Source organism: Sceloporus undulatus, chromosome 6 (assembly GCF_019175285.1).
Source record: "Sceloporus undulatus isolate JIND9_A2432 ecotype Alabama chromosome 6, SceUnd_v1.1, whole genome shotgun sequence".
NCBI classification, from domain to species: domain Eukaryota; kingdom Metazoa; phylum Chordata; class Lepidosauria; order Squamata; family Phrynosomatidae; genus Sceloporus; species Sceloporus undulatus.
In genome coordinates, this window is record NC_056527.1 from 63,183,750 (window position 1) to 63,209,287 (window position 25,538).

The 25,538-nt window shown below is 39.2% G+C and overlaps 1 protein-coding gene across 5 annotated transcripts in view; it reads right to left on the reverse strand.

Moving 5' to 3' along the window:
• ELMO1 (engulfment and cell motility 1) overlaps window positions 1–25,538 on the reverse strand; it is a 376,239-nt gene that overhangs the window by 208,267 nt on the left and 142,434 nt on the right. For 4 of the 5 annotated variants that reach the window (XM_042475479.1, XM_042475477.1, XM_042475480.1 and 1 more), the window contains 6 exons: window positions 15,423–15,522; window positions 14,011–14,162; window positions 12,068–12,146; window positions 11,561–11,611; window positions 10,863–10,985; window positions 9,172–9,303 (listed from right to left, as the gene is read on the reverse strand). In XM_042475479.1, the coding sequence (XP_042331413.1) occupies window positions 9,172–9,303; window positions 10,863–10,985; window positions 11,561–11,611; window positions 12,068–12,146; window positions 14,011–14,162; window positions 15,423–15,522 (637 nt within the window). Of the gene's footprint in view, window positions 1–2,487; window positions 2,611–9,171; window positions 9,304–10,862; window positions 10,986–11,560; window positions 11,612–12,067; window positions 12,147–14,010; window positions 14,163–15,422; window positions 15,523–25,538 lie in introns of those variants that run through there. The other variant, XM_042475481.1, reaches the window with a different exon arrangement.

Sequence of the window (25,538 nt, forward strand, 5' to 3'; positions counted from 1 at the left end):
ATGCCTTATTAAAAAGTTATCCACTGTTGCAAAGTGTGGTCTGTCCAGATATCATACTTGGACAAGATTGGAAATTAATAAGTCTTCTTGATATAAGAGTAAAAAGCATGCTGGGAAAAGGCTTTTTCATTTTTCATTTACTTGGTATAATCCCCTAAATGTGGATTTTTCTAGCAGTTCTGGCCACCAGTGTGTTAAAAGTAGTTTTACAAACAGAATCTGGTGGCAGTGACCATCGTAGTGCTGACTTTATGACACTTCCCAGAAATCAAAAAGTTTGATAGTGATCAGCGGTGGATTCAGTATAATCTAGCCCACCTAAATTGATATTTGTGAAATTAAAAAATGTCAACATCTTTGTCAAGACATGAAAGTCAAAACTGAACATGCATAATATGTGGAAAAGTGGCTTTCATCTGACTTTTACTTTACTACCAAGTAAATGATGTCCCATGAGGAAAGAAAAAGGTCACTGTAAAAACTAAGAGGCATCCTGTCATAACTTTTACTATTACTTTTCTTTAATCATCAGTGTAGCAAACACAGGAGAGAACAGGTGGTTCTTTAGCCACAGACTTGAACTAAAATAAGGAGAACAAGGAGGGTAAGATATTGTTAGTGGCATCGACAGAGAAATAGCTTAGGGAGCATACCACAAGGAATACACAGAACACAGGGGAAAATGTCAAGACATATCATAGCACGTTGATTCAATGATGTAGGAATATAGGCAGGCAAAGAAAGGATTCACTGCTTAGGAAGGATCACCCCCATGTGGCCAGAATAATAATCATATTACGTGGTAAACAATATTTCATATCTGTCTCTGAACCCCTAATGACAGCCACTACCACAACCTCCATGGCAGTCATAACCCCCAACACATAGAGGACCTTGAAATGTGAAGGTAATTCTTGTTGTTCCAGTGTATACAAGCTATAAACATTTATAAAGATTCATCTTAATAAGTCAACCTTCATTGAAACAACAATGTATTCAAGACATGTTTGTGGTGGTGGTTAGAAAAACTTTGTTTTGTTTTAGAACACAGAAAGCCAGTGCAGTCTTTGAAGCCCTCCTAAAGCCCCAACCCCCCTGGAAAGCATGTGACAAATGTCACATAATTAAACAAGCTGTTATCTCTGATTTATTATTTTATTCATTAATTACTATGAAATACTCAGCCCTTATCCTTCTTGCTATAAATAAAAAGCTAGAAAATAAAAAGCCATTGTGTCTTTAGCAACAGAGCCAGATTATTTGGATCCTAAATAGTCTCCTGTTTTTGTGCTCTCATATTTTTCCCAGTGATGCAAATGCCTTACCTTGAGGAGTTTTAAGGATTAAAGGATTGTCTCAAAAGAAGCAGAAAACTATTCCAGACAAAAATGCTTGATATATTTGATAACCTTTCAGAAATATTCGTCAGCCCCACGACACCTTCGACTTATAAAGAGCAGAATGAACAACCGTCAATAATGTCAATTTTTTAAAAAATGTAAATACCTGAAAGGCATTTATTTTGTCACAAAAGCAGGAAATGAAACCTTGCTAGTTTTTGTTCCACTCTGTTGTTGTTAACTGCCCTCACCTCCATCTCGACCCATGGTGACCCTGCTGATGAGACATCTCCAAGTCTCTCTGTCCTTCACTGCTCTGCCCAACTCCTGCAAACTCATACTCATGATCTCTTTAATAGAGTCCATCCATCTAGCATGCAACCTTCCTCTCTTTCTAGTTTCCTCCACCTTCCCTAGCATTGTTTTTTTCCCTAAGGATTCATGCATTCTCATGATGTGTCCAAAGTATGACAGCCTAAATTTGGTCATCTTGGCTTCCAGGGAGATTACTGGCTTGATCTGCTCTAGGACCCATTTGTTTTTTTTATTTTGTTTTGTTTTTTGGCTGTCCACAGAATCCTCAGCACTCTTCTCTAGTACCACATCTCGAATGAAATGATTTTCTTCCTATCTTCTTTATTAACTGTCCAGCTCTCACATCCATACATGGTAATAAGAAATGCAATTGGCTTGTATAATTCTAACTTTTTTGCTGAGTTGTATATCTTTGCATTTTAGGATCTTTTCTAGTTTTTTCATAGCTGCCCTTCCCATTCTTAATTTTCTTCTGATTTTCTGGCTTCAGTCTCCATTCCTATCGATGTTTGTTCCCAGGTCCGATAACTCTTACTATATCTGTTTCCTTATTGTCTAGTTTGAATTTGTGCAAGTTCTTTATGGTGTCATGGCCAGTCATGAGGAGGATTCGGAGGACGATGAGGAGGATTTGGCCCCTCAGGTGCAGGGGCCCCAGTTCTGCCCTGCCAGGTCCCAGCTCTGCTCTCCCAGCTCCTGGAGAGTTGGCTCAGCCAGACCCTAATCCTGTTGTATCACCTCCAGTGGACCCTGTGGCTCAGCAGCCCAGCCTTTCCCTAGCAGAGGTTCCAGGCCTGGGAGAAATAGAGGAGCAAGATACTGAGGTACCTACCTTCAGCCAAAGAAGGACTGAAAGGGCATGCCTTTGGCATTCCCAAAAGTTAGCTGAGAAACACTCATTAATCACCCAGCAGCTGCTATAAGGAGCTGGCCTGATATAAACACCTGGCAGACTCCAAGCCTCTTTATCAGAGTCTGTCTGCATTCCTTTGGTGAAAGCTGCTCGCTCTGACTCCCTCGGACTTTGTTGCTGAACTCCTTTTTTTCCTAGATCTCGGACAGACCTAGACCTCTTGACCTTGGACCGGACTCAATGACCTACTCTCTGGACTTGTAGAACTGCCCTCTGGAACCATGGACTGGCTTTTGGTTTTGCTCTATCGGACACTGGACTGGTATTGTGCTTTTGGAACTGTTTCTTTGCTGCTGTGAAGCCTTGCTTTTGTTTACCTTTGCCTGGCACACTCTTATCAGCTGTCCGTTGGCAGCTTTCCCGGACACATGGTCATTACTTTTGTTTTCTTTATGTTCAACAGAAAGTGCCTTTGCAATTTCTTCTTTGATCTTCCTTAGTAGTTGTTTGAGGTCTGTGGTTTTCTGCTAGTATTATGGTGTAGTCAGCATATCTCATATTGTTAATATTCTCTATTTTCACTCCTTTGTCTTACATATTTCTGCATGTAAGTTGAACAGGTAGGGTGATAAGATGCAGTCTTGTTTGATCCCTTTGCCAGTTGGGAACCATTCTCTTTCTCTGTGTTCTTTTCTTCCAGAACACGGCCACATAGCCCGAAAACCCCACAAAAAACTAAAAGATAGAGATATATATGGGGATGCCACCCATGGATCACATACCATGTTCTGTGCACCCTCAAACTAAACCATCCAGCTCATTATAGTTTCAGATAGCCCAAAGTAAAATAACAGTGAACTGTGCAATGCTACAACTTTATCAACTGGCTGTACTGCACAATGAACAATGGGGGATTTTCTCTTTCTTGGGGCAAGATGTGCACGATCACACCCATGTCACCTTGAAGAGAGACAAGAAAAATTTCCTTCATCAATCCAACCAAATGTACAGGGATCAAGTATTTAGTTAACAACATGACTTTATGATACTCCATGATGCTCTGGTTGTGGCAACTGATTTACCTAGGAATCAGCTGGTAGAAAGGTTCCATACTACCAGGGCCTGAAATAGAAAGCAGCAAGCCTCTGTCACAGTAGAGCCATTGCTCAAAAACAGTTTGACACACAGAGGCCTCAGCCCTGTCAAGCATATATACTTTTGTGTGTAGTCAAGCATTACAGTTCTTACTTGTAAATAATTTTCTGCAGTTCTATGTGAGTGATAAGAAAATCTGTATTTTTTTACATCCCTGATCAGAAGTATGGCCACTGTGTTCATAGGGTATATTTTGCACAAGTGCACAAGTTCTATGTTCATTCTGCTTTATTGGATATTTGTAAGTTGACAATTCACTAAACGACTACTACACAAAATATAACTGAATCAAAATTTAGCAGCAATCAACACCAAAGACTGGTCTTTCTAAGCTGATCTCATGAACTGACACTTTCCTGATCTCATGAACTGACACTCGATCTCATGAACTGACACTCTACTGATAATAATTAAAGGTCATTAAGTTTTACAGAATTGTTGCCTCTTACTTTTATCAGCAAAGAAATCAGTGAGTGGTTTGTTCACATGTACAGCCTTCTGGTTTATTTCTACAGTTCTTGGCCACAAAGTCTTTATATTTTATTTAATGAACTTTTATTAGCCCCTCCAGATGTCCAAGACAGAGGTCTCAAGGGGCTGTAGATATCATGTTTAAATTAATGATTTCAGACAGTTATGGGGCCTAGAATACAGCTTCTGATTAAATACTCCTGCCAGGAACAGTAACTGCTTCACATGTCTTGCTCAATTCTCCACTTTAAAGCTTGTTCCCAATTTATTGCTTAATTAACTGCAACTAATCTGCTCCATACAAATAGTTTGGCTTCTTTACAAATGACTCTGGCTGTATCTTTTCCTCTGGGTTTTTCATTACTGTAGATACAGTTAATCAGTGATAGCTAAATGCATGATATAAAAGGAGTGAAGTAGAATGGTGACAAAGGCTGGTGACGTGACAATACTCTTTCAATGAAAAGCAGTAGACAAAGTTTTTACTTGAATCTGGCTTTACTCCTGTTGCCACTGGAGCGTTCTCAAAGCACTGCAGGCATTTTAATTGCAAAAGACAACTCTTTCCAAAACTGAAACTAGAAATACAACTTCTATTATCTAGCATTTAGGAGCATAAAAAGATGGGGCATTATTGGCAGAACCATACAAGCTTAAAAAAATGAGTTTCATGAACAGTACAGGCCATTACACAGGGACCCCACTATGCTTGGTGTTACAATCTTAGCTGCAGAAAACATGGGCCACATATAACATCTCATGTAGCTGCAATAGAGGCAGAGAAAAGAAGGCAGCCACTTTTTTAGCTATGCTGAGGAGCCAGCTCCAAATGGCCTTTCTCTCCCTCAGCTTCCCACACTCATTACACAGGGTTCAACTGAAGGAGAGAAGTGGGGAACACAGCTAGTCCCTCAGTCCAGCAAAAGACCAGGAGTGTTTAGCTTCTTGATCTGCCTCCATTGCATTAGTGCTACAAGTGTGTTTTTTTTTCCTTACCTCTCAATCCTTTTCCCATTTGGGTCAAGTTCCTTACAGAATGAGCCTAAGGGCAGAAACTCATTTTATTGAGCATTGTACATAGACTCAGGATTCTCCTTCTACTGAATAACAGGTTACAGATATTTCCATCATTGTCCTCCTTCATCACTGGACCTTAGCTCACAATCTCTCACTACTGGATTGCTCACCTCTGCCTTAAATACATATCCTGAGTTCACCATCAATGTGTAGACTTAGGGTTTGCTACACTAAAATTTGCAGCATATAGCTACAAGTCTGATATTTCTGTATTAAGTTATGTGCCAAAACAGAATGTTCAAACCTGGGTCATTCCACACACATTGGCCTACAATTCTCATTATCTCTAGCTAATGGCCATGCTTGATATGTGTGTGTGTGTGTGTGTGGGTTGCTCTAAGGTAGTCCCCAAACTGTGTTCTTTACGGGATTTTGGAGTTCAACTCCCAGAATCCCAGACTACTGGCCAACATGGATGAGGTTTCTGGGAGCTGAAGTCCAAAATCTCTTAAAGGGCACAGTTTGGGGACTACTGTTCAAAGATATGATAACATTGCCTTTCACAACCCCCTGCTCTCCAAAGAGGTGTATTATTAGCACCACATGTGTACATTCCAGATTGATAATGAAGTTACATTTATCACCAAACATGGTTACCATGTTACCAGTGGGACACTACTGATGCTAGTGACCTCAAAAGGGCTTCTGACTTTTGGTTGCCACTCAGAAGAGTAGCAAGGTTCACTTTTTCTTTCACTTGCCTCTGTGCCAACCTGGGGTCAGGGAACATGTTTGTCATCTTTGGTTTGGAGAACATAAGTGCTTTCAGCATCCTGATCAACGACCATATGAGTGGGTGTTCACTCACTTAGAGGGTTTAGTGACAGTTTTAAGAGAACTGTGGGGATTGAACAAGAGATCCATTTCACAAGATCCAGGAAATCAAAGGAAAATTCAAACCAAGGACTGGGACACAGTATGACAATAAAAAAATCACATAATTCAAGACCGGGTGGGAATAAAAAGATGTTGGATGTAATACGCAGAAGAATTCTACAAAAGAGATGGCAAAATGAAGGGCATATGGAACAAAGAGCCATATGAAGATGAACCGCAAATTGTAAAACATAGGGTGGAAACTGCAATAAGAGAAATAGCAAAGAACAAACAAACAGATGATATTCCAATTGAACTACTGTAATCCAGATTGACAGAGTCAACTCTTGTGCTAACCAACATATGCCAACAAATATGGAAAACAAAACAATGGCCAACAGATTGGAAGCGATCATTAAGCATCCCCACCACAAAATGGAGACACAAGAGACTGCAAGCAACTATAGGACCATAGCACTGATCTCCCATACAAAAAAAATGCTCAAAATTCTGCAGTATAAGACTCCAACCATTCATAGAGACAGAAAGCCCAGAGGTCCAAGTGGACAGCCAAAAGGACAAACAAATGGGTCTTAGACAAGGTTGCGAGTTCAAGACCAGCAAAAGGGCCCAAGCTCAACTCAGGCTTGCATCCTTCCGAGGTCGCTAAAATGAGTACCCAGACTGTTGGGGGCAAATTAGCTTACTTGCTAATTAGCTTTACTTGCTATTCACCGCTATGATCTTTGGAATAGCATTATATAAATAAAACAAATTATTAAAAAACAAAAATTATTAGAACAGATCAAGCCAGAAACCTCCCAGGAAGCCAAGATGACCAAACTGAGGCTGTCATACTTCAGACACATCATGAGATGGAAGGACTCAATGGAAAAGACAATAATGCTGGGAAGGGTGGAGGGAAGTAGGAATAGAGGAAGGCCACATGCCAAATGGATGGACTCTATTAAGGAGGTCACAGATATGGGGTTGCAGAAATTAAACACAGCAGTCTTGTTGATGTCTCATCTATAGGATCGCCATGAGCTGAGAATGAATTGAGGGCAGTTAACAACAAAACAGATACTGTTGTTTTGCTGGTGTTGAAGCTCATCCTAAACTACCATTTGATGTGACTTTATCCCATTTATTTTCCATTTGTGAAAAATATTAATGAAAGATGAATGCACAAAAATGAACATAAATTAGTTGGATGGCACCTTTTAGGAAAAGAGATGGACTCCTTAGATTGTATGCCTCTGGCAGGATTTAATGTTTTGAATTGATTGTATCTACAAAGCACCATGTAAACCAGGGGTAGGCAACCTTTTTGAGCCGGGGGCCGGGTTGCTGTCCCTTAGACAACTGGGGGGCCGAAGCCAAAAAATAAATAATTAAATAATTTCTTTTAAAAATTAAATATATAAATAAACCAGGACAAATGTCGGACAAAATTTTCAAATGGAAGACACTTTTTTTTTAAAAAATGGAGGACACATGAAAATTTTTTAATATAAATGCATGTTTCTGAGGCTTCTATAGACAATTGCCCCCCAAAGGCCCCGGCGGCAATCGGCGGAAAGACCGGGCTGGGGCCGGTCCCAAGGCCTCGCTGGGCTGCATCCGGCCCGTGGGCCATAGGTTGCCTACCCCTGATGTAAACCTATAGCGCTATACAAATAAATGATAATACAGTGGGCCCTTCCCTTACACAGGGGATCCATTCTGGATACCCCAGGTAAGGAGAATTCCGCATATTCTTGTGCCACATTCCTCCTAATGTTGTGGTGGAATCTCTTTATATGTAGCTTGCATCCATTGTTCCATGTTTTAGTCTCTGCAGAAGCAGACAGCAAGCTTGCTCCATCCTCAGTTTGACACTCCCTGTTTCCTCATAAGGCATGGTTTTCAGACCATTCACCATTTTAGTCGCCCTCCTTTCGACATGCTCCAACCTATCAACATCCTTTTTGAATTGTGGTGCCCAGAACTAGACACAGTATTCCAGGTGAGGCCTGACCAAAGCAGAATACAGTGGCACTGTTACTATTGATACAGCCTAAAATTGCATTGGCCTTTTTAGCTGCCACATCGCACCATTGACTCATGTTCAACCTGTGGTCTACTTGGACTCTCAGATCCCTTTCACATGTAATCTTGTTAAGCTAGGTGTCCCTCATCATATATCTAGGAATTTCATTTTGTCTTCCTAAGTGCAGTACCTTACTTATCTCTGCGTGGAAATTCATTTTGTTAGCTTTGGCCCAGCTTGCTAATTTATTAAGGTGGTTTTGAATTTTGATCTCTCCTCTGGGGTATTAGCTATTCCTCCTAATTTGGTGTCATCTGCAAATTTGATAAGCATGCCCTCTATTCTTTCATCCAAGTCAGGATGCCTTATATAAGGCATCCCTTATATAAAATAGCAAAATTAAGGTTTGCTTCTTGGATTTTTTGTGCGTGAAAATTTTTAAACTGTGGTTGGCTGACTCTTGATGTGGAGAGCTGACTGTATATTCTGATGTCTATCCAATTCATGTATACAGTTCCTAACACAGAATTTATAGAACAAAGATAGGCAAATGAAAGAGGTGCAAGGGCCAGTTTGCTGCCCTAGGATCTTCCATGGCCACATACACAGCCCAAGAAATGGGGGCGGGAGTGCAAGTTGCGTCAAGTTAAAATTCTGGTTGTAAATAAAAAAGCTTTTGTAGGAAAGTTAAATAATGTAGGAAAGAGGCCATTTCTGAAGGCTTTCTACAGTGTCAATAAAAGGGCAATTAATCTATTATGCTGGAAGAAAATAAGGCCTAGAAGAGTGTAGGAGAGACAAGAATTGTCCTCCTGCAGCCTTTTCCAGCCACATTGTGCCCAACACGCTTCTAGAGATATCCAAGATTCCTGATGCAGAACAGTCCACAGGAATACAGGAAGAAGTTTTGAATAGCCTTACATGTATGATAACTGATTTGCCCGTAAGGATTTAGCAGAAATAAAGACAGATATCCAAAGATATGGAGAGCAAAAATAAAGAGTTACATCTGAACATATGGAGTGAACATGACAATAGTTGTCCATGGTACACCAATAGTCTCCTGGAACAAAGATTTCAGAATGGTACTAGAATTAAACAAGAGTACTTACAATAAATCCGAGTTTCTTGTAATCTCGGGTATACATGGATTTGCGTTTTTCCACATTGCCACTACTATTGTTTGGTTCTGATTCTGCATCAAAAGCAATTCGCCGGAGTTCAAATATGATATCCCTCTGAGCCTGGTGGGAGTTTTCAAAGAACAAATTATAGAAGAAATTTAAAGTTCTCATTGAAAAACTACATAAAATATATTTTTTAAAGTGTCATTTATAATGGCATCTCTTTAGTACTCAAAACACTGCATGTGCTAATATACCTTTTCCTTTTCGTACAGAAAAAAAGGTGTAATTCCATTTGCTGACATTCCTTTTTCCATGCCATTGCCAATACCCCAAACAGCCTTTGTTTCCCACAAATCTATATTTCTCTTTCTTTCTTTTTAAATCATTCATGAAAATATGTTCCCTCCTGGTCTACCAGAAATTCAACTGTTCTGTACTATAAGATAATATAAGATAACACAGATAATAGGAAGCTATTTTCAATAGTGTCAGACCATTTGAACATCTAGTTCAGTGCTGTCTGCACTGACCATCAGTGAGTCTCCAGGATTTCAGGAAACACAGTTGCCTAGTCCTACATGAAAATGTCAGGAACTCTGCCTGAAGTACATACAGGCTGTAACTGGTAGAACTGGAAGTTACTGCAACATAGGATAAAGGACAGGAAAATGTATCTACTAAGTAAGTTATCTTATCTTATCTTACTGAATATATCTTTTTGGACACTACACTGAACAGCTGAGCTTTTCTGATACCCCCACTACAAGCATGCACCCCAGATGTAGAAGGCAAAGCATTTTGAAATACCACGTGTTATACTGAACCTACAAACGTGCTGTAATCTTTTGCAACACCAGATAAAGCCCTTCTATTCTCAGGATTTTCTGTCTGATTTAGTTTGTCCTTTTTGTTAGTTCTATTGTACTATTGCTGTTCCTCACTGACAGTTTACATCTGACTTTCCTGTTTTGGAAAAGGTTTTTAAACTTTGTTTTAAAATTGATGATTCACCAATAATCAATATTTTATTGTTTTAAAGTATAAGCACATGGGTTTTTGTGGGGTTTTCAAGCTATGTGGCCATGTTCTAGAAGAGTTTATTCCTGATGTTCTCTGAAGATGCCAGCCACAGATGCTGGTGAAACATCATGAATAAACTCTTCTAGAACATGGCCACATAGCCCCAAAAAATCACAAAAAATTATGGATGCTGGCCATAAAAGCCTTCGACTTCATACAAGCACATATTTTATCATATTTTGTTGTCTTTTAAGTGAATACCTTTCAGACAACTTTTATTGACAAGCATACCAATCACTTTCATTAGTAGCAGCCTTGGCTACTCAAGAAAGCACAACCAGTTGCCAGCCACACTTCCAGAGTGCCTACAGCAATGCTACAGACCCTTTCCAGAAAGCAGCTGACCACACTTCCTGCAGTGCATCACTCTTTCTACTCAATAATCTTACATTCTATTTGTGATGCATGTGCAACGGATGTTTCTCACCCAATTGAAGTGTTTTTCAACTTCTGCAGAGTAAATATTGTCCTCTATCAATAGCTTTTTGTGGGTTTTTCGGGCTATGTGGCCATGTTCTAGCAGAGTTTCATCCTGATGTTTCGCCAGCATCTGTGGCTGGCATCTTCAGAGAACGCCCTCTATTAACATTGCCTACCTGATCTTGAGGATCCATCTTGGTCATCATTCTGTCTTCTAGTAAGTTAAAGGTGAGCACTTGCAGAACATAAAGCTGATGTGCCATTTCATTATTGATAGCCCTCTGCGCTCTGATAACATGCTGAAAACAATAGCAAAAGTAAGAATAAAATTATTGGAGGACAGCTTCCATCTGCAAGCATTTTATCAGTGATTCGCTGAAATATATTTTTGGGGATATAGAAGGAATAAGGCAACATTTGTTCAGAAGTGATTTGCCTTTGCCTTTCTTTTTGGCTGAGAGAGTGTGGCATGCCAGGGTTGAGCAGGGATTAGGACCCTGGTGTCCAGAGTAATAATCCAACAGTCAAACCACGATAGCACATGGACTCACAATTCTGGGACTTATAGTTGCAGGGAAGAAAATGTTTCCAAGTTCTACCAGGAAAATATTACATTTAAGTGGATAGTTTAGTTTTGTAATTTTATTATGGGTAAGGAGGAAAAATAATTGAGGATGATGGTTATCTGCCCCAAATGATCATGTCAGTTCTTCCTGTGCATCCACTTGACAATGTCTAAAAGGTAATACATATCTTAAATCTTCTCCTACTTATGAGTTATTACTCTTAAAATTCCATGTAAAGAAACAGGAATTGTATCTGTTGTGGAATTGCCAATAAACACAAAAAAATGAACTGAGGAAAAAGTACTCACTTGTAAGATTATTCCCCGGAGCTTTTTCTGGGCTAAAATATTTGCCATCTCCTAATTTTGTCAAAAAAAGAAAAACCAAATTTAGTATATAATCTAGTTTAAATAGCCTTGACTAAATACTAGAAGAAAACTATAACATATTTTATGTGGAAAATATTTATTTATTGACTTGCTAGTTACTTGACAAAACATGAGGCGAAACTGACTAGACCTGATCTATTCCCAAGGATTGGCAGGAGAGCCTATCAGTGAAAATTCCTTGTTTCCATGCATGGGGACTTTAGATAGCTTGCCTCCCCCAACTGGATGTATGTCATTGGCAAAGTTCCTTCTTGATCTGCTTTGTTCATTTCTGTCCTGGATATCTTACTTCCTTTTATCACTATACTCCCCCTCATCTCACTTCACTAGTTTTTGCTTCTCTTTCCTAAATCCAAGCAACACTACAGGAAGGCTTGTTTAATATTGTAAGAATTATAAATCCAACAATTAACAGCAACAGCTCACCTGCCTCCTGTCATCGGGTGCTTTAAGGAAAAGTGCGTTTATCACAGCAATAGTGTAGGTTTGTATTTCTTGATCTGCCCTGCATCACAATATAATTGTAAGAGTATTATACAAATGTCAAACATCAGAAAACTCCTTCAAAGGGTGTTAATATTTTGCGGAAGATTTTTAAAAAGAAACTGGAAGATTACAATGCAGATGGAACTTGCAAAGAGAAGCGGAAGGGAACATTGTAACACTTTTAAAAGAACTACATTCTGAATCAATACAAAGCCTGTTAGTTTCACTGTATTATTTTATACTTGCATCTGACTACTTTTTGAAAAACATGGTGGACAGACCATGGGATGTTCTACTTTGCTTCTTGAACAAGCACTCCATAGAGAGGAGATGCTATCACCACCATCACTCCTCAGAGAAGAAAAGTTGGAGCTGTGTCCATCATTCCTCTCGTCCTTAAAATACTGCTGCCTACTATGAGGAGAAGAACTACTTAACAGCAGGAGCAGGCTGCACTGAACTAGCAGCATTGCCTCTAGTTGCTCTCCTCCCTGTCAGCAGATATAAGGGGCTGCTTGGGTGGCAGTCCCAGTTACTCTTTCAGGTTTCTCCAGTGCATATCATTAATAAGTTTTGTTGGTCTTAAAATAGTACAGTTTTAAAATTTTGGTTATTATAATAAGTTAATTTGATAAGATAATATTTTAAGTATTTGTTTATATTATTCCCACCTTTTAACTAGAGATCTTGGTGTTTTTGTTTTTAAATAGAGTGCTTGCTATAATTTTAATCGATTATTTTTCTGATACTGGCCACAGTGGTTTTTAAAAGACAGGGTTACAGAAATTTGGGGATTTCCCCTACTGCTTTTTGTTTCTGTTTTTAAACACTGTGCTAGGTGCAGTTTTAATTAATTATTTTTATATTATTCACAATGGTTTTTACCAGACAGGGTTACAGAAATTTAGGCATTTCTTCTATTTCGGCAGATTCTTTCCCTACTAAAAAGAACAAACAAACAAAAATCCATGCATACTTTTTAGCCTGTCACAAATACAAATGCAGCAGAGATTGAACCTTTCTCAGAATCAGTCCTAGATTGGTTTTTGGATCATGGATAGATTCTGCTTGAAACCAAAACAGAGGGACTTGTTGATCTAGCAGCAGAAATTGCTTTTGCTGAAAATGACAACCACTTAGCTGAACAGGAAAACCAAAAAATTCTGGATAACCGAATGAATAAAGAAACACAGCATCTAAGAATGGACATGGAGTGAACAAAGAGAAACTAACAGCAGTACAATTAAGGACCTATATTTAAGACTTTCCTCTCTGAGTGTAATGGTTTATTCATTGTAATCATGGAGCCTCTAGTAAAGATGGAGTCTATGCATTAAATCAAAGCATCTGCTCCAAAGGCTGACTCTCCTCACCCTTCTAGGGCAAGAAAGCAATCCGTTAAGAAACAGAAGCTCCATCAAAAGAAGACAAATGGATTAAAGAAAAGCAAAAATATTAAAAGATCAGGAAGGGCAGAGGCTAACACAGAAACATGGGAAGATGATTTTTCAGAAACTGTTTAAATTGATGGAAGAGAGCCCAAAGAAAGTAGTAAAATCACAAAATGTAGAGTGCGTGTGTATTCTAAACAGTTTTGGCCAATAGTTTTCGGGAATCTCTTACAAAAAACTTTCACTCAAAAAGGGATCCTAGTCAAACCTTGATAAGAACTTTAGTTCTAGCAGATCAAAACATTGAACAGATTGCAATGTACTGATAGTACAGATTGGAATGTGATTCACGCTGGTTTTAGGAAGTTACCCAATCTAGTTTTTATTTCCAGAGTGAAATTTTTTTTTAAAAAATTAAAAATTTTAAAATTAAAATTAATTAAAATTAAAAATTAAAAAAGGAACAATGAGAGATTATTATAAACTACTCACCCTTGAAGATGTGGGATTAGCTGTCCAATGGTAATCTCTTGTGCCACCTTCTGGTACAGATCATGGCTATTCAGCACCATTGATTCTAGGATGGCTAGTGAACGTTGCAGTATAGCAATATCAGTGGGAAATTTGCTCACATAACTTGCTATCTAGAAATAAACATCAATGTACTTGTTTGAGATCACATTGGATGAGGATAAAACATTCCAGTAAAATACAAAGACATAGCCATGTTAGCCTGGAAAATCAGTATACACCTTGTAGCATGAACTTTTGTAGACTTCAGGCTACTTCCTCAAATGCATAGAGCAGAGTGGAGATTCCAGAGACCGACCTATATAAGCCAGTTGTGTGTGAGAATGTCAACTGAAATTCAAAACCTTGTGGGATGAGATGGCAAGTTCAGTTTAACAATGCTCATTGGGGGTCAAAGGAAGGATTTTGCCTAAGGCCATATGAATGAGTACTGGAATGTAGTGTGGGAAACGGACTGGAAGTGTGATGAACTGGTTAAGGGCACCTTCATGTGGCTGAGGGTTAGATTGTATTTAAAAGTGAGCGGTGTGCCAGGAAACCATTATCTCTGCTCAACCCATTGCTGATGGACTGTGGATACACTCCAATTCTGCTATTTATCTTTCAAATTTCGTTTGTAGTTCTTTTCTTCAAGAACTGTTCTTCTGAGGTCTGAGATGGAATGCCCAGAAAGAATGAAGTGTTTTGCAACTGGTTTTGGTGTTTTCCCATTCTTATATCTGATTTATGTCTATTTATATCTGTTACAGGGGGACTGCCTGTTTGCCAAACATAGAGTGTTTACAGTTAACAGTTCGATGAGACTCCATTAATTGTAATATGTCACTGCCAAGCTCATGGCTAATGCCTGTTTGTGAAACATGTGACCAACAAGCTCCAAAGCCATTTTTGCAGCTTGCAGGCCTTCACCTTGCTCCCATGCTGATTTTTCCCCCCAGAAAAACAAAAGTATTTTCTATTTTTGGAGGCCAATCTTGAAATAATATTTTCAAAATACTATTACAAGGTGAAGAGTGCTCTATGCCATTCTCTGAGTCAATAAATGAAGCCAGAAATAGACATCCACAGGCCACAGTGGATTTCAGGATAAGACACTGCCCCCCCTCCGACTGTTTGAATCTGTTCATCCTTGATCTTAATGCTAATGTGTGGTTCTCAGCAACAACAGCAACATCCCTATAGACTGCTATAAGTTGTCACCATATAATGGTCTATCCCAGCAGTAGTTGTAGTATGAGTTTCCATATTGCTTCCAAGAGAAAGGTGGCAGAAGCATGGAAAATTCTGTACATATCCCACACTTTCTATCTAATGCACAGATGGGACACACACAGCTGACCCCATCTCACCTAGATTGTTAAACAGAAACCTACCTTTTTAATGAAAGCCACAGAGAATGTGTCCCAGGATACAATTCCATGATCCATCAGCTCCACAAATGCAGTCAGTGTGAAGGATAGCATATCTCCAAAGCTGGAAGAGACATGAGCCACAGCAGTAATGGGATGGGGAAATGTAAGAGAAGGAGGAAAGATTTGTGGATAAAAGGGATAACAAGGCAAAACAAAGCAGGAAGAAGCAGAAGCAGAGTAAAATGGAGGCTGTGCAGCAGAAGCGATGCTAGAGAAGTAGCAGAATGATTCAGTTTGGCAATCAAAAGTGTTGTTTATATGAAAGATAATGTTTGCATTTTTCTCTATTGAGGAGTAAAAGACCACACAGTGCCCATGAAAACACTGATATAGATTTCAACCTGACCATTCAAAAGACAGAGAATAGAAACAAAAATGTTCCCCTCCCAGTGACAGATCCACTGTTGTTTAAATCATATGCTGTTTTTGGATAAACATGGAGGAAGGATATAGGCTCACATTCTCCCTTCTCTAATACAAATTCCCTCTACCTAATTTCATATATTCCATAAGGTTTCTATCAGTACCAGCCTTAGCCAGGATTAACATCAAGCAGTTTGAGGTTAACTTGTTTTAAAACAACAAAAAAGTAGTATTCACTGCCAAAGAGTGTTGATGCTTCACCAAACTACTCAACCGCTATGAAAAGGATGAGATACACTATAGCTACAGACCCAATACAGTCAGCCCTTCTTATACCCGGATTTTTTATACATGGATTCAAGCATCCACAGTTTGAAAATTTTCAGAAAAAGTATAAATTTCAAATATCAAACCTTGATTTTCCATTTTTTAAAATAAGGGACACCATTTTGCTATGTTGTTATATTTAATGGGACTTGAGCATCCACAGATTTTGTTATCCATGGGGGATCTTGAAACCAAACCTCAGCGTATAACAAGGGTCCACTGTACATGTAAAATATAACTAGACAGTATACTATATTACACTGAATTGTAATGCAGCTAAAAGAAATCAGAATATAAATTGATACTAATGGAAGTCTATTGTAAAATTGTCCACTCTCTTATAGTTCTATGCCAGTCAAAAATGAACCACTTACCTAAAGGACCCTCTAATGTACAGGCCAAGGTATTTCAACCTTCTAGGCTACTTAGCACTCACTAAAGGCAGTCCTGGGAGATAAAACCAAGTTCTAAGCCAACACATTATCTCTATGACAACCTTCACTGTGACATCGAATGAGCTTGAGCTTCATTGTGACATCAAAAGATGCTAGTATTTCCTATGATGAATGAATTCCAATTTCTTAGTAGCCAGTTTTGTTTTGTGTTTCCCTGTGGTGAAGGCCCAGTTCACACATTCAATGTTCAAAACCATTATGTGCATTTTAAAATGCTAGAATCAGTTGAATAGTAGCTTGTAACTTCTTTCTCTTTCTTTCACATTCCAACATCACTCAATAGCAAGACTGGTCAGTACACCAAGTGATTTGGACATGTTTCTTCACAGTGTAAAGTCTGCACTAGTGACTGCTAATCCATTTTAGGTTTACAGACCCTCTTGATAATTTGATGATATGTTCCGGGGGGGTGGGGAGTAGAAATGCACCTAAACACGGTTTTCCCAAAAATAGGGAGAAAAATAGGAGGTACAAACATTATTTTTGTTCCCCGTCCACGGACTGCTTGAAACCCACCCACAGACATCTCTAGGAGTCCATGCATCACAGATTAAGATGAATGTTTTGCACCCATTAACTGCTTCTTTTATCATGACACCTGGTGGCGGAAGAGTTATTTTGTACTACTATGAAGAGTTACATGTTTTATATTTTTTTAACAAAGGCAGATAAAGATATATTATGTATATGGGACATATATCCTACATAGGTACATGACTCACCTTCCTGGTCTATGTTTCCATGCAATAGCACACTGGCCTGCTCCTTACATGCAGCAGCAAACAAGATGTTTCAAATGATCATTTTGCAGTACTAATGGAAGGCTTTTGGTGTCTCAGTGTTATCCAATGCACAATATACACGGCACACGGCAAAAATATTTTCAACATTTTTAGTCTCAATCTCTTCTTCTCTTTTAGATTCCAATATGGTCCATACATTATGGTTCATAACAAGGCATAACCTGCCATTGGCACACTATGCTTTACAATGAAATTAAGAAAAAGAAAATGCTCATAAGGACAGCTAAACTATGGTTTGATATTACTAATCAGAGAGGGCTGCTTTAGACAAGTTTTGCTTGATTGTATATAAATACATAAAGGAATCCAGTAGTACCGTTTCGATTAATGGAAAGAAGAAATTTCAAGAGAAAGTATTTCTGGACTACAGTCCACTTGACTAGATGCCTGACATATGATTGTATACATTTGGTTTTTGCAGAGTGTGGAAAGTTACTTTTTTGAACCATTATTCCCAGGACCCACCAGACAACACAGAAGTGCTGGCAGGGGGATTCTGGGAGCTGTAGCTCAAAAATAACTTTTCTAAGCTTTGTTTTTGTACTGAAGTATAATACTTAAAGGTTATACTTCCAATATGAAGGACCATGAGATATCACTTGGATTCTCAGCAGCATTATAGGGCTTCTATCTAAGGGGTGCAACTAGGCTTCATAAGGAAACAATGATTAGGCAGAAAGTAGATATCTGCATAACATGTAGATTAATGCTGGAAGCTGTTGTTACAAGATCTGGTAAAGACCACTAACTTAAATGTTAAAAGATTGGACAAGGAGGATAAGCCTATCACTTATTGATGACAAAACTTATTAAGACCTTGTAGACTAGAGTAACTACATCCCAGTACTGTAGACCCAGTGTGTGTGTGTGTGTGTGTGTGTGTGTGTGAGAGAGAGAGAGAGAGAGAGAGAGATGGGGGGGAGAGAGAAAAGAAAAATCTGGCTGTTTATGTCTACCCACACATAAAACACATTGATGTCTACCTAGAGGCCTATTGATGGCAAAGCTTGGAGGACAAGCCCAGACTGAATCAGACCTGTGGATTAGGGAAGTGGGGGATGGATTCTTCCCCACAACCTCGGTTTCTTTGAGCTGAAATTATCTCCTCCCTCAATATTGCTATTCATTCTGTAATAAAAAGGCAAAAAGAGAAAGAAAGGCCAGGATAATATGTATGTAGTATTATACAATTTCATATTTTTGTCAGTAGATGGCATCAAAATGCCAGGAAAAAGTCTTCTAGTGGACAGCCAGAGTGAAGATACAGCTATCTAAACTCTAAAAAAATAATCACAGGACAAAGTATTCATAAAAGAATACTAGATTATTGTCCCCGCAGTGCTGTTCATGCTTATCTGGGCATAATTCCTATGGAAAATAGTAGGATTTGCATAGGCCTATAGGTACATGCTGCAAGACTCACTTTATGGAGGTGTTGATTAAAGCAGTATAAACTAATGTGGGGCAGTGGTTTGTGTGTTGGATTAGGACTCTGGGAGATGAAGGTTCAAATGCCTGCTCAGCCATCAAAATCCACTGAATGACTCTAGGCAAGTCACACTCTCAGCTCTAAGAAGGTGGCCATGGAAAACCTCTGAATACATCTTACCAAGAAAACTCTAGAAGAGGGTCACCTAAGTCAGAGCCAACTTCAATGCTCATAAAAACAGCAAAGATCTACGTCCAAGTTAAATAAAAGTCTGCCTTTAAAAGGATGATTCCTCCCTTCACATTCACACCCATTCTTCAAGTCCTCATCAAAAGGCCAGCAAGAGTTACCAAATGAAAGGCAGAGAAGAAGTGTGTAGCACTGGGGAAAGGAAGGAGCAGGTGCTTTCCAGGCATCCTCCTCCAACCGAGAGGGGAATCCCAGCCTCAGCCACATCTGTGTGTTTTTAGGACTGCAGCTGGAACAAACATCATATGCTTGCGGCAGCCCAGAACTACCTTGAGCCAATGGCATTTCCTTTGGCTCTGGCTTTGTACAAACAAGTGCCAAAGAAAACCGTTGTGAGATTAAAGTGGGGATATGGGGTGGGAAGCCACAGGGAAAGAGGGCCCAAGGCAAGCCAGCTACTGACACAGAAAAGGCAGACTTTGGTCTGTTCCCAAAACTGTTTATGCTGCCAACCAAAGACTCTTACTGTGTATTTCCTAGATGGATGATCACAGGAACATGATTTACAGCAGGTTAGGTTATTTGTTCACCTACATCAGAATCGCCTACTGGATCTGGCAGTGGCTCTCAAGAAACAAGCCTACATTTCAGAATCCAGAATTTTAAGAATAATTCAGAACTTTTGGAATAATTCTGGAACTATTACAGAATCGTTCCGGAATCCCCTACCTCTCAAGATGGTGAGAAAGGCAGAGATATTTCCTATCCCTGGCTTTTGCTCCTTTTAACTAGAGAACCCTAAAACCTCCTCCTTTCTTATGTGCAAAGCATGCCAGCACTATCAGCAAGCTACAGCCCTTGATCCTTAAGGGAAAAGGTGAAAAGTAAAAAGGATGTCACTTTTTCCATCTGAAATGCACATGGAATGACAAACACAGGCTGCCGGAACTGGTAGCAGGTCCCTCTGGCATTTTCACAGTGTTCCTCTTCTGCTGGAGAGCTCAATGAGGCGTCCCTTGCTCTTTTTAAGCACACATGGCCACAAATCCAGGCAGCTTAGAGGACTTGGGCTGTTTCAGCTTCAATAGGAGAACTGTAGGCTGTGTCTCCTGCAGACTTTTCTTTCATTTATTTGCACATACATGGGGAAGAGATGACCATGCATGTGTCATGCATGATGGCATATGTGGAAATATCCTGCATGGAAATAAATGCATTGCACGTTACAATGGCTACTTTACGCAGAGGCAGTTGCACCATTACACAGACTGAAAACTGCATCAAGGACCAAATTCCTGGTGTCATGGAAAGGAAGAAAACAGTTAACTACTCCTTTACTATCCTTTTCATTTTTACTGCCAAGGCTGGGCAGAGAAGTGTGAGAGAGATTTTCTGCCACAGAAGCCAAAATACTTGGTTGGCCTTCACCTTCACTTAAGTCAGACAGAGTGGCATAACTTCTTCTAGAAGCAGATTATTAAACACTGAGTCTGTGACCTTTTAGAAGGCAATGCCACAATCACAAAAAGTCAACATGGGTTTCAGGGAAATTAGTCATAACTGATTAATCTGATATATATTTTTTATAAAGTTACTACCTTGGTAAATGAAGGGAATGCTGTGGATATAGTATATCTTGATTTCAGTAAGGCCTTTGGCAAGGTTCCCCATGATATTCTTGCAAACAAGCTAGTAAAATGTGGGCTAGACAATGCTACTCTTAAATGGATTTGTAATTGATTGACTGGCCGAACCCAAAGGGTGCTCAGCAATGACTCTTCTTCATCCTAGAGAGAAGAGACCAGTGGGGTCCCACAGGGTTCTGTCCTAAGCCCAGTGCTATTCAACATCTTTATCAATGACTTGGATGAAAGAATTGGAGGCATACTTATCAAATTTGCAGATGACACCAAATTAGAAGTAGCTAATACCCCAGAGGAGAAAATTAAAATTCAACAACCTTAATAAAAAATTAGAAAGCTAGGCCAAAGCTAACAAAATGAATTTCAACACAGATAAAAGTAAGGTACCACACTTAGGAAGACAAAATGAAATTCATAGATATATGATGAGGGACACCTAGCCTAACAAGATAATGTGTGAAAGGGATCTGGGAGTCCAAGTAGACCACAGGTTGAACATGAGTCACCAGTGCGATGCGACAGCTAAAAAGGCCAATGCGATTTTAGGCTGTATCAACAGATGTATAGTGCCTAGATCAAGGGAAGTAACAGTGCCACTGTATTCTGCTTTGGTCAGGCCTCACCTGGAATATTGTGTCTAGTTCTGGGCACCACAATTCAAAAAGGATGTTGACAGGTTGGAGCATGTCGAAAGGAGGGCGACTAAAATGGTGAAGGGTCTGGAAACTGTGCCTTATGAGGAACAATTTAGGTTGCTGGGTATTTCTAGCCTGGAGAAGAGATGGTTAAGAGGTGATATGATAGCCCTGTTTAAGTATTTGAAGGGATGTTATATTGAGGGTGGAACAAGCTTGTTTTTTGCTGCTGAAGAGACTAAAACATGGAACAATGGATGCAAGTTACAGGAAAAGAGATTCCACCTCAACATTAGGAAGAACTTCTTGACAGTAAGAGCTGTTCGACAGTGGAACAAACTCCCTTGGAGAGTAGTGGAGTCTCTTTCCTTGGAGGTCTTTAAACAGAGGCTGAATGGCCATCTGTCAGGGTGATTTGACTGAAAGTTCCTGCATAGCAGGGAGTTGGACTGGATGGCCCTTGTGTTCTCTTCCAACTCTATGTTTTTATGATTCTGTCTCAGGCTTCAAAATGGCTTGGGGCAGCGCTTTATATCACAGTAAAATACTGAACAAGTGAAGTCTCACATGTTCTTAAAAGCCAACAGGACAAAGGAACTAAAATAAGAATGAAAACATAAAATAGATTTGTTCCAAGGGGTTGTCTAAATGCTGAAATCAGTTTCATAGGCTGCTGCAGGGCACTGCCAGTTTCACAGCTACCTAGAGCTCAGGACTTCATGGGAACAGTTATGCTTAGCTTGAATATGGGGTCATCTCTAGAATTTCCCAACAATGTCCCCTTGTGTCAAATAGGAATATTTCAAGATAGTTTTAAAAAGCATAGAATGTAATCCACACTGCACAGATCTTAAGATTCACTACAGCATGTTAATAGTTTGGTGGCAGTACTATGTTTAACTTAAGTCAGATTTGCTATCTGTTAAGTACAGGAACCACTGACATGTTTGACTGATTAAAAAAGAAAGCTTTCCAGTTACAAAAATACTGTACTTTATAGAGAAGTTATTTGAGCTGATACTGTTTGATCAGTACTATCTCACTGTGAATAAATTCTCATGCTCATTTTTTTTTAAAAAAATGAAATTTCCATGAAGTTTAGTTTTGTTATAGACAACCTATCCACAGTTATGCACTCCTATGAAGATGTTGGCAGGGGGATAAAACCACTGGCTAGATACTGTTAGTTTGAGACAGACTCTGAGCAACAGACAGTTTCTACAAACAGAAAGTAATTAACTTTAAAGCCCCTAAATTCAGTGTGTTGGATTATAGTCAGGCTCCCAAATCCTTCCTTGCACCTTTGCCCAGGCAGCCACATCAGATTGACATGATTGTAAAGAGTGAACTAGCAAAATTAGACTTTAAAAACAAGCATTTTGTAATTCTTTGAAAAGCAAGTTCAAATGCTGTTACTTTCATTACTACCATTATTGCTACTGTTAATGCATATGGCATTTTAAACATACAATATACTTTAGTGCCTTTGGCCATAATTCCAGGAGAGAAATGCACACAGAACTGAGTTTTATTAGCTGTTTTCTTTGCTGCAATTATTGCAGTCTACAATATTACCGGTAGTCTTCCATGTATATACCTCCTTCTCTGAAGTCTGTGATGACATTGCTTAGATCTGAGGTGAGAACTGCATGGCTCTCTAAACATTATTGGACTTCAATTCCTAGCAGCCCTAACCAGCTCAGCCAATAGTGAGGAATGCTGCAAGTGGCAGTCTAACATTTGGAGAGCTGCATGATACTCACCCTAGTCTAATGTCTCAATCACATTTCATACAAAGTTAGGAGGGGGTGTCTTGGTGGTTCTAGAAATTTTCAGCCAAGACAAATCCACCTATTCTTATTCCTAAGATCTTCTTCTGACACGAGGTAAGGATATTTTTATTTGGCTCATAAATAAGCTGATGATTAGTTTCAACTGGCAGAAGGGCATGTATCTGTGTACATGCATGTATTATTACTGTATACTTTAGCACATTTATATTTTACTGCTTGCTGTCAGCCACCCTGAGCACCATAGGATGGAGCAGTTGGACACAAATTCAAGAAAGAAAGAAATCTCTAAGGAGTAGTAATGTTACAACTGACATGAACTAATGTAAGATGTGTGAGAAATAAAGTCCTGTATCAAGAATCAGAACAATGGTGCAAGCAATCAGGAATCTGTGATACTTTAAGCAGAGCTTGAAGGAAAAGAAATGTTGATATCATACCTGTAAAGTAGGTAATCTGTCATCCAGCTATGCCTCCCCTCCTGTCCCCTCTCCCCAATACACTTAAGTTTTAGGAGAACATTGAATGCAAACTGAAAATGCTATCTCATGATTTTGTGTGCATCCATTTCTAAATGAGCATGAGAAATACTCAAGCTAGAAAAGCAATACAAACCTTACACTGACCCAAAGGGATGTTTGGTTTGAAACTGTTTTCTTCCACACTGTTCACAGGGGCACAGAAATAACTCAGCAGAGGCTCAATATTCCATCAAGGTCTGTCTGCTAGATACCAACCTGGTGTAACATTTATGGAATCCTAGTAATGGAGTTCTTACATTTTACCATTTTGAATCTCTCACCTTCTTAGGGGAAGCTATGCCAGTTAAAACAATACCATTTAAGATGAGAAGTATACCCTCTAATGTCACAACCAGAGTGTAGGGAATGTCACTCTTTTGCATGACAGCTCTGAGAATACTCCAGCCAGCATGGCCAGTAGCCACGCAGCTAAGGGGATTGGGAACTGTAGTCTACAAACTTGTTTTTCCAAGCTTTGGTCATGGGAACATATCCAGGGACACTTCTAGAACTACAAAATCTACCTTGTCAAGAGGGATAATTATATAATGGCTAAGTATACATAAAAAAGAAAGATTTGATAGAAAGGCAGCATGTTTTTTTTTTAAAAATAAAGTAATTTCTTTCTTTCTTTCTTTATCAGTTTATTTTTTCTGTTATCCTCCCACCTCAAATAATCCTTCTTTGCAATCTTTGGTATCATAATTAAAGGACAGTTGGTCATCAACAAGAATACCATATTTGAACATTTCACTGATAAGACTAAATCCATTTTGTACTTCTAAAAATGGCTGAAGTTTTGCATTTAAATACTTGGCAGTCTCATTCAAATACATGTGTATAATTTTCCTTACACTCTCATGTGTATCCATTTCCTTTGCCATTCTGTTTCCTTCTTCATAATCTCCTCTAAATCATCTAGCTTTCCAACCCTCCTGTCTTAATTGTTTTTGCTTCCCTTAACGTATTGCCTTCTTTGACCTTTCTTTGAGGAGGGGTCAGCTTTGTCTAGCCTTTACTTCCCAAATTCTTCAACCTTTCTTGCCTTTTAGTAACATCAAAGAAACTCACCTCGAGGCAGTTAGGACCCCTTCGTGGATCCTCAATTCCCTGTAGCCAGACTACAACTCTCATTAGACAAGACGGATTTTTACATACTGGCTCTACCCTGAGATAGATTGAGGCAATAAACTCAGGTGCTGAGGTGCTGGCCAGGGAGGAGGGGTGGAAGGAAAGAGAACTACTAAGTCATTGTAGAACAGAGTTGTGTGTACCACACACTGTGTGCTGTACTCTCTAATAGTCTGATGCCCGTATGTGCAGTGGAAGATGCTGTCCTGTCATCAGAGTTAAGATTCAACTGCTAGTCTAGTTGGCCTCTGTAGGATGAATGTGCTAGAGAGGACACCATATTGGCTTTTGGCTCAAGCAATAAAATGTCTTTGTCAACCCTGGATTTTTAAGAGTAATTTCTAGAACTGTCTCTAACATTTGTACCACCTGGGCTACACATCTCACACATTTGGGCTAGCACTTGGGCTACCTGTAACATTAGCACCAAGATTTCTGTAATGCATTTAATTGGTGACAGAAAAAGTTCAAGGATCAGATTGGTGAATGAGTGATGCATTTCCCCAGACAGATACCAAAGTCTTCCACGGAAGAGAGGGGGTTGCAAAAATCTATCCACATAAAAGCAGTTAAAGATTCCCAGAATAGAGATTTAATGAGTATGAAAACCTCATTTCAATTTCAATTCTGGAATTTTACTCAAAAAAAAGGAAATTAACAGAATCAGTATGAGTTTATGAAACTTGGACTTAAACTGCAACATACTGATTTAGGAAATACATACGTATCAATACAATGCAGCAAGTTTCACACACTAATACTAATTCTAGGATTCTGAAATTAAAGCTTTA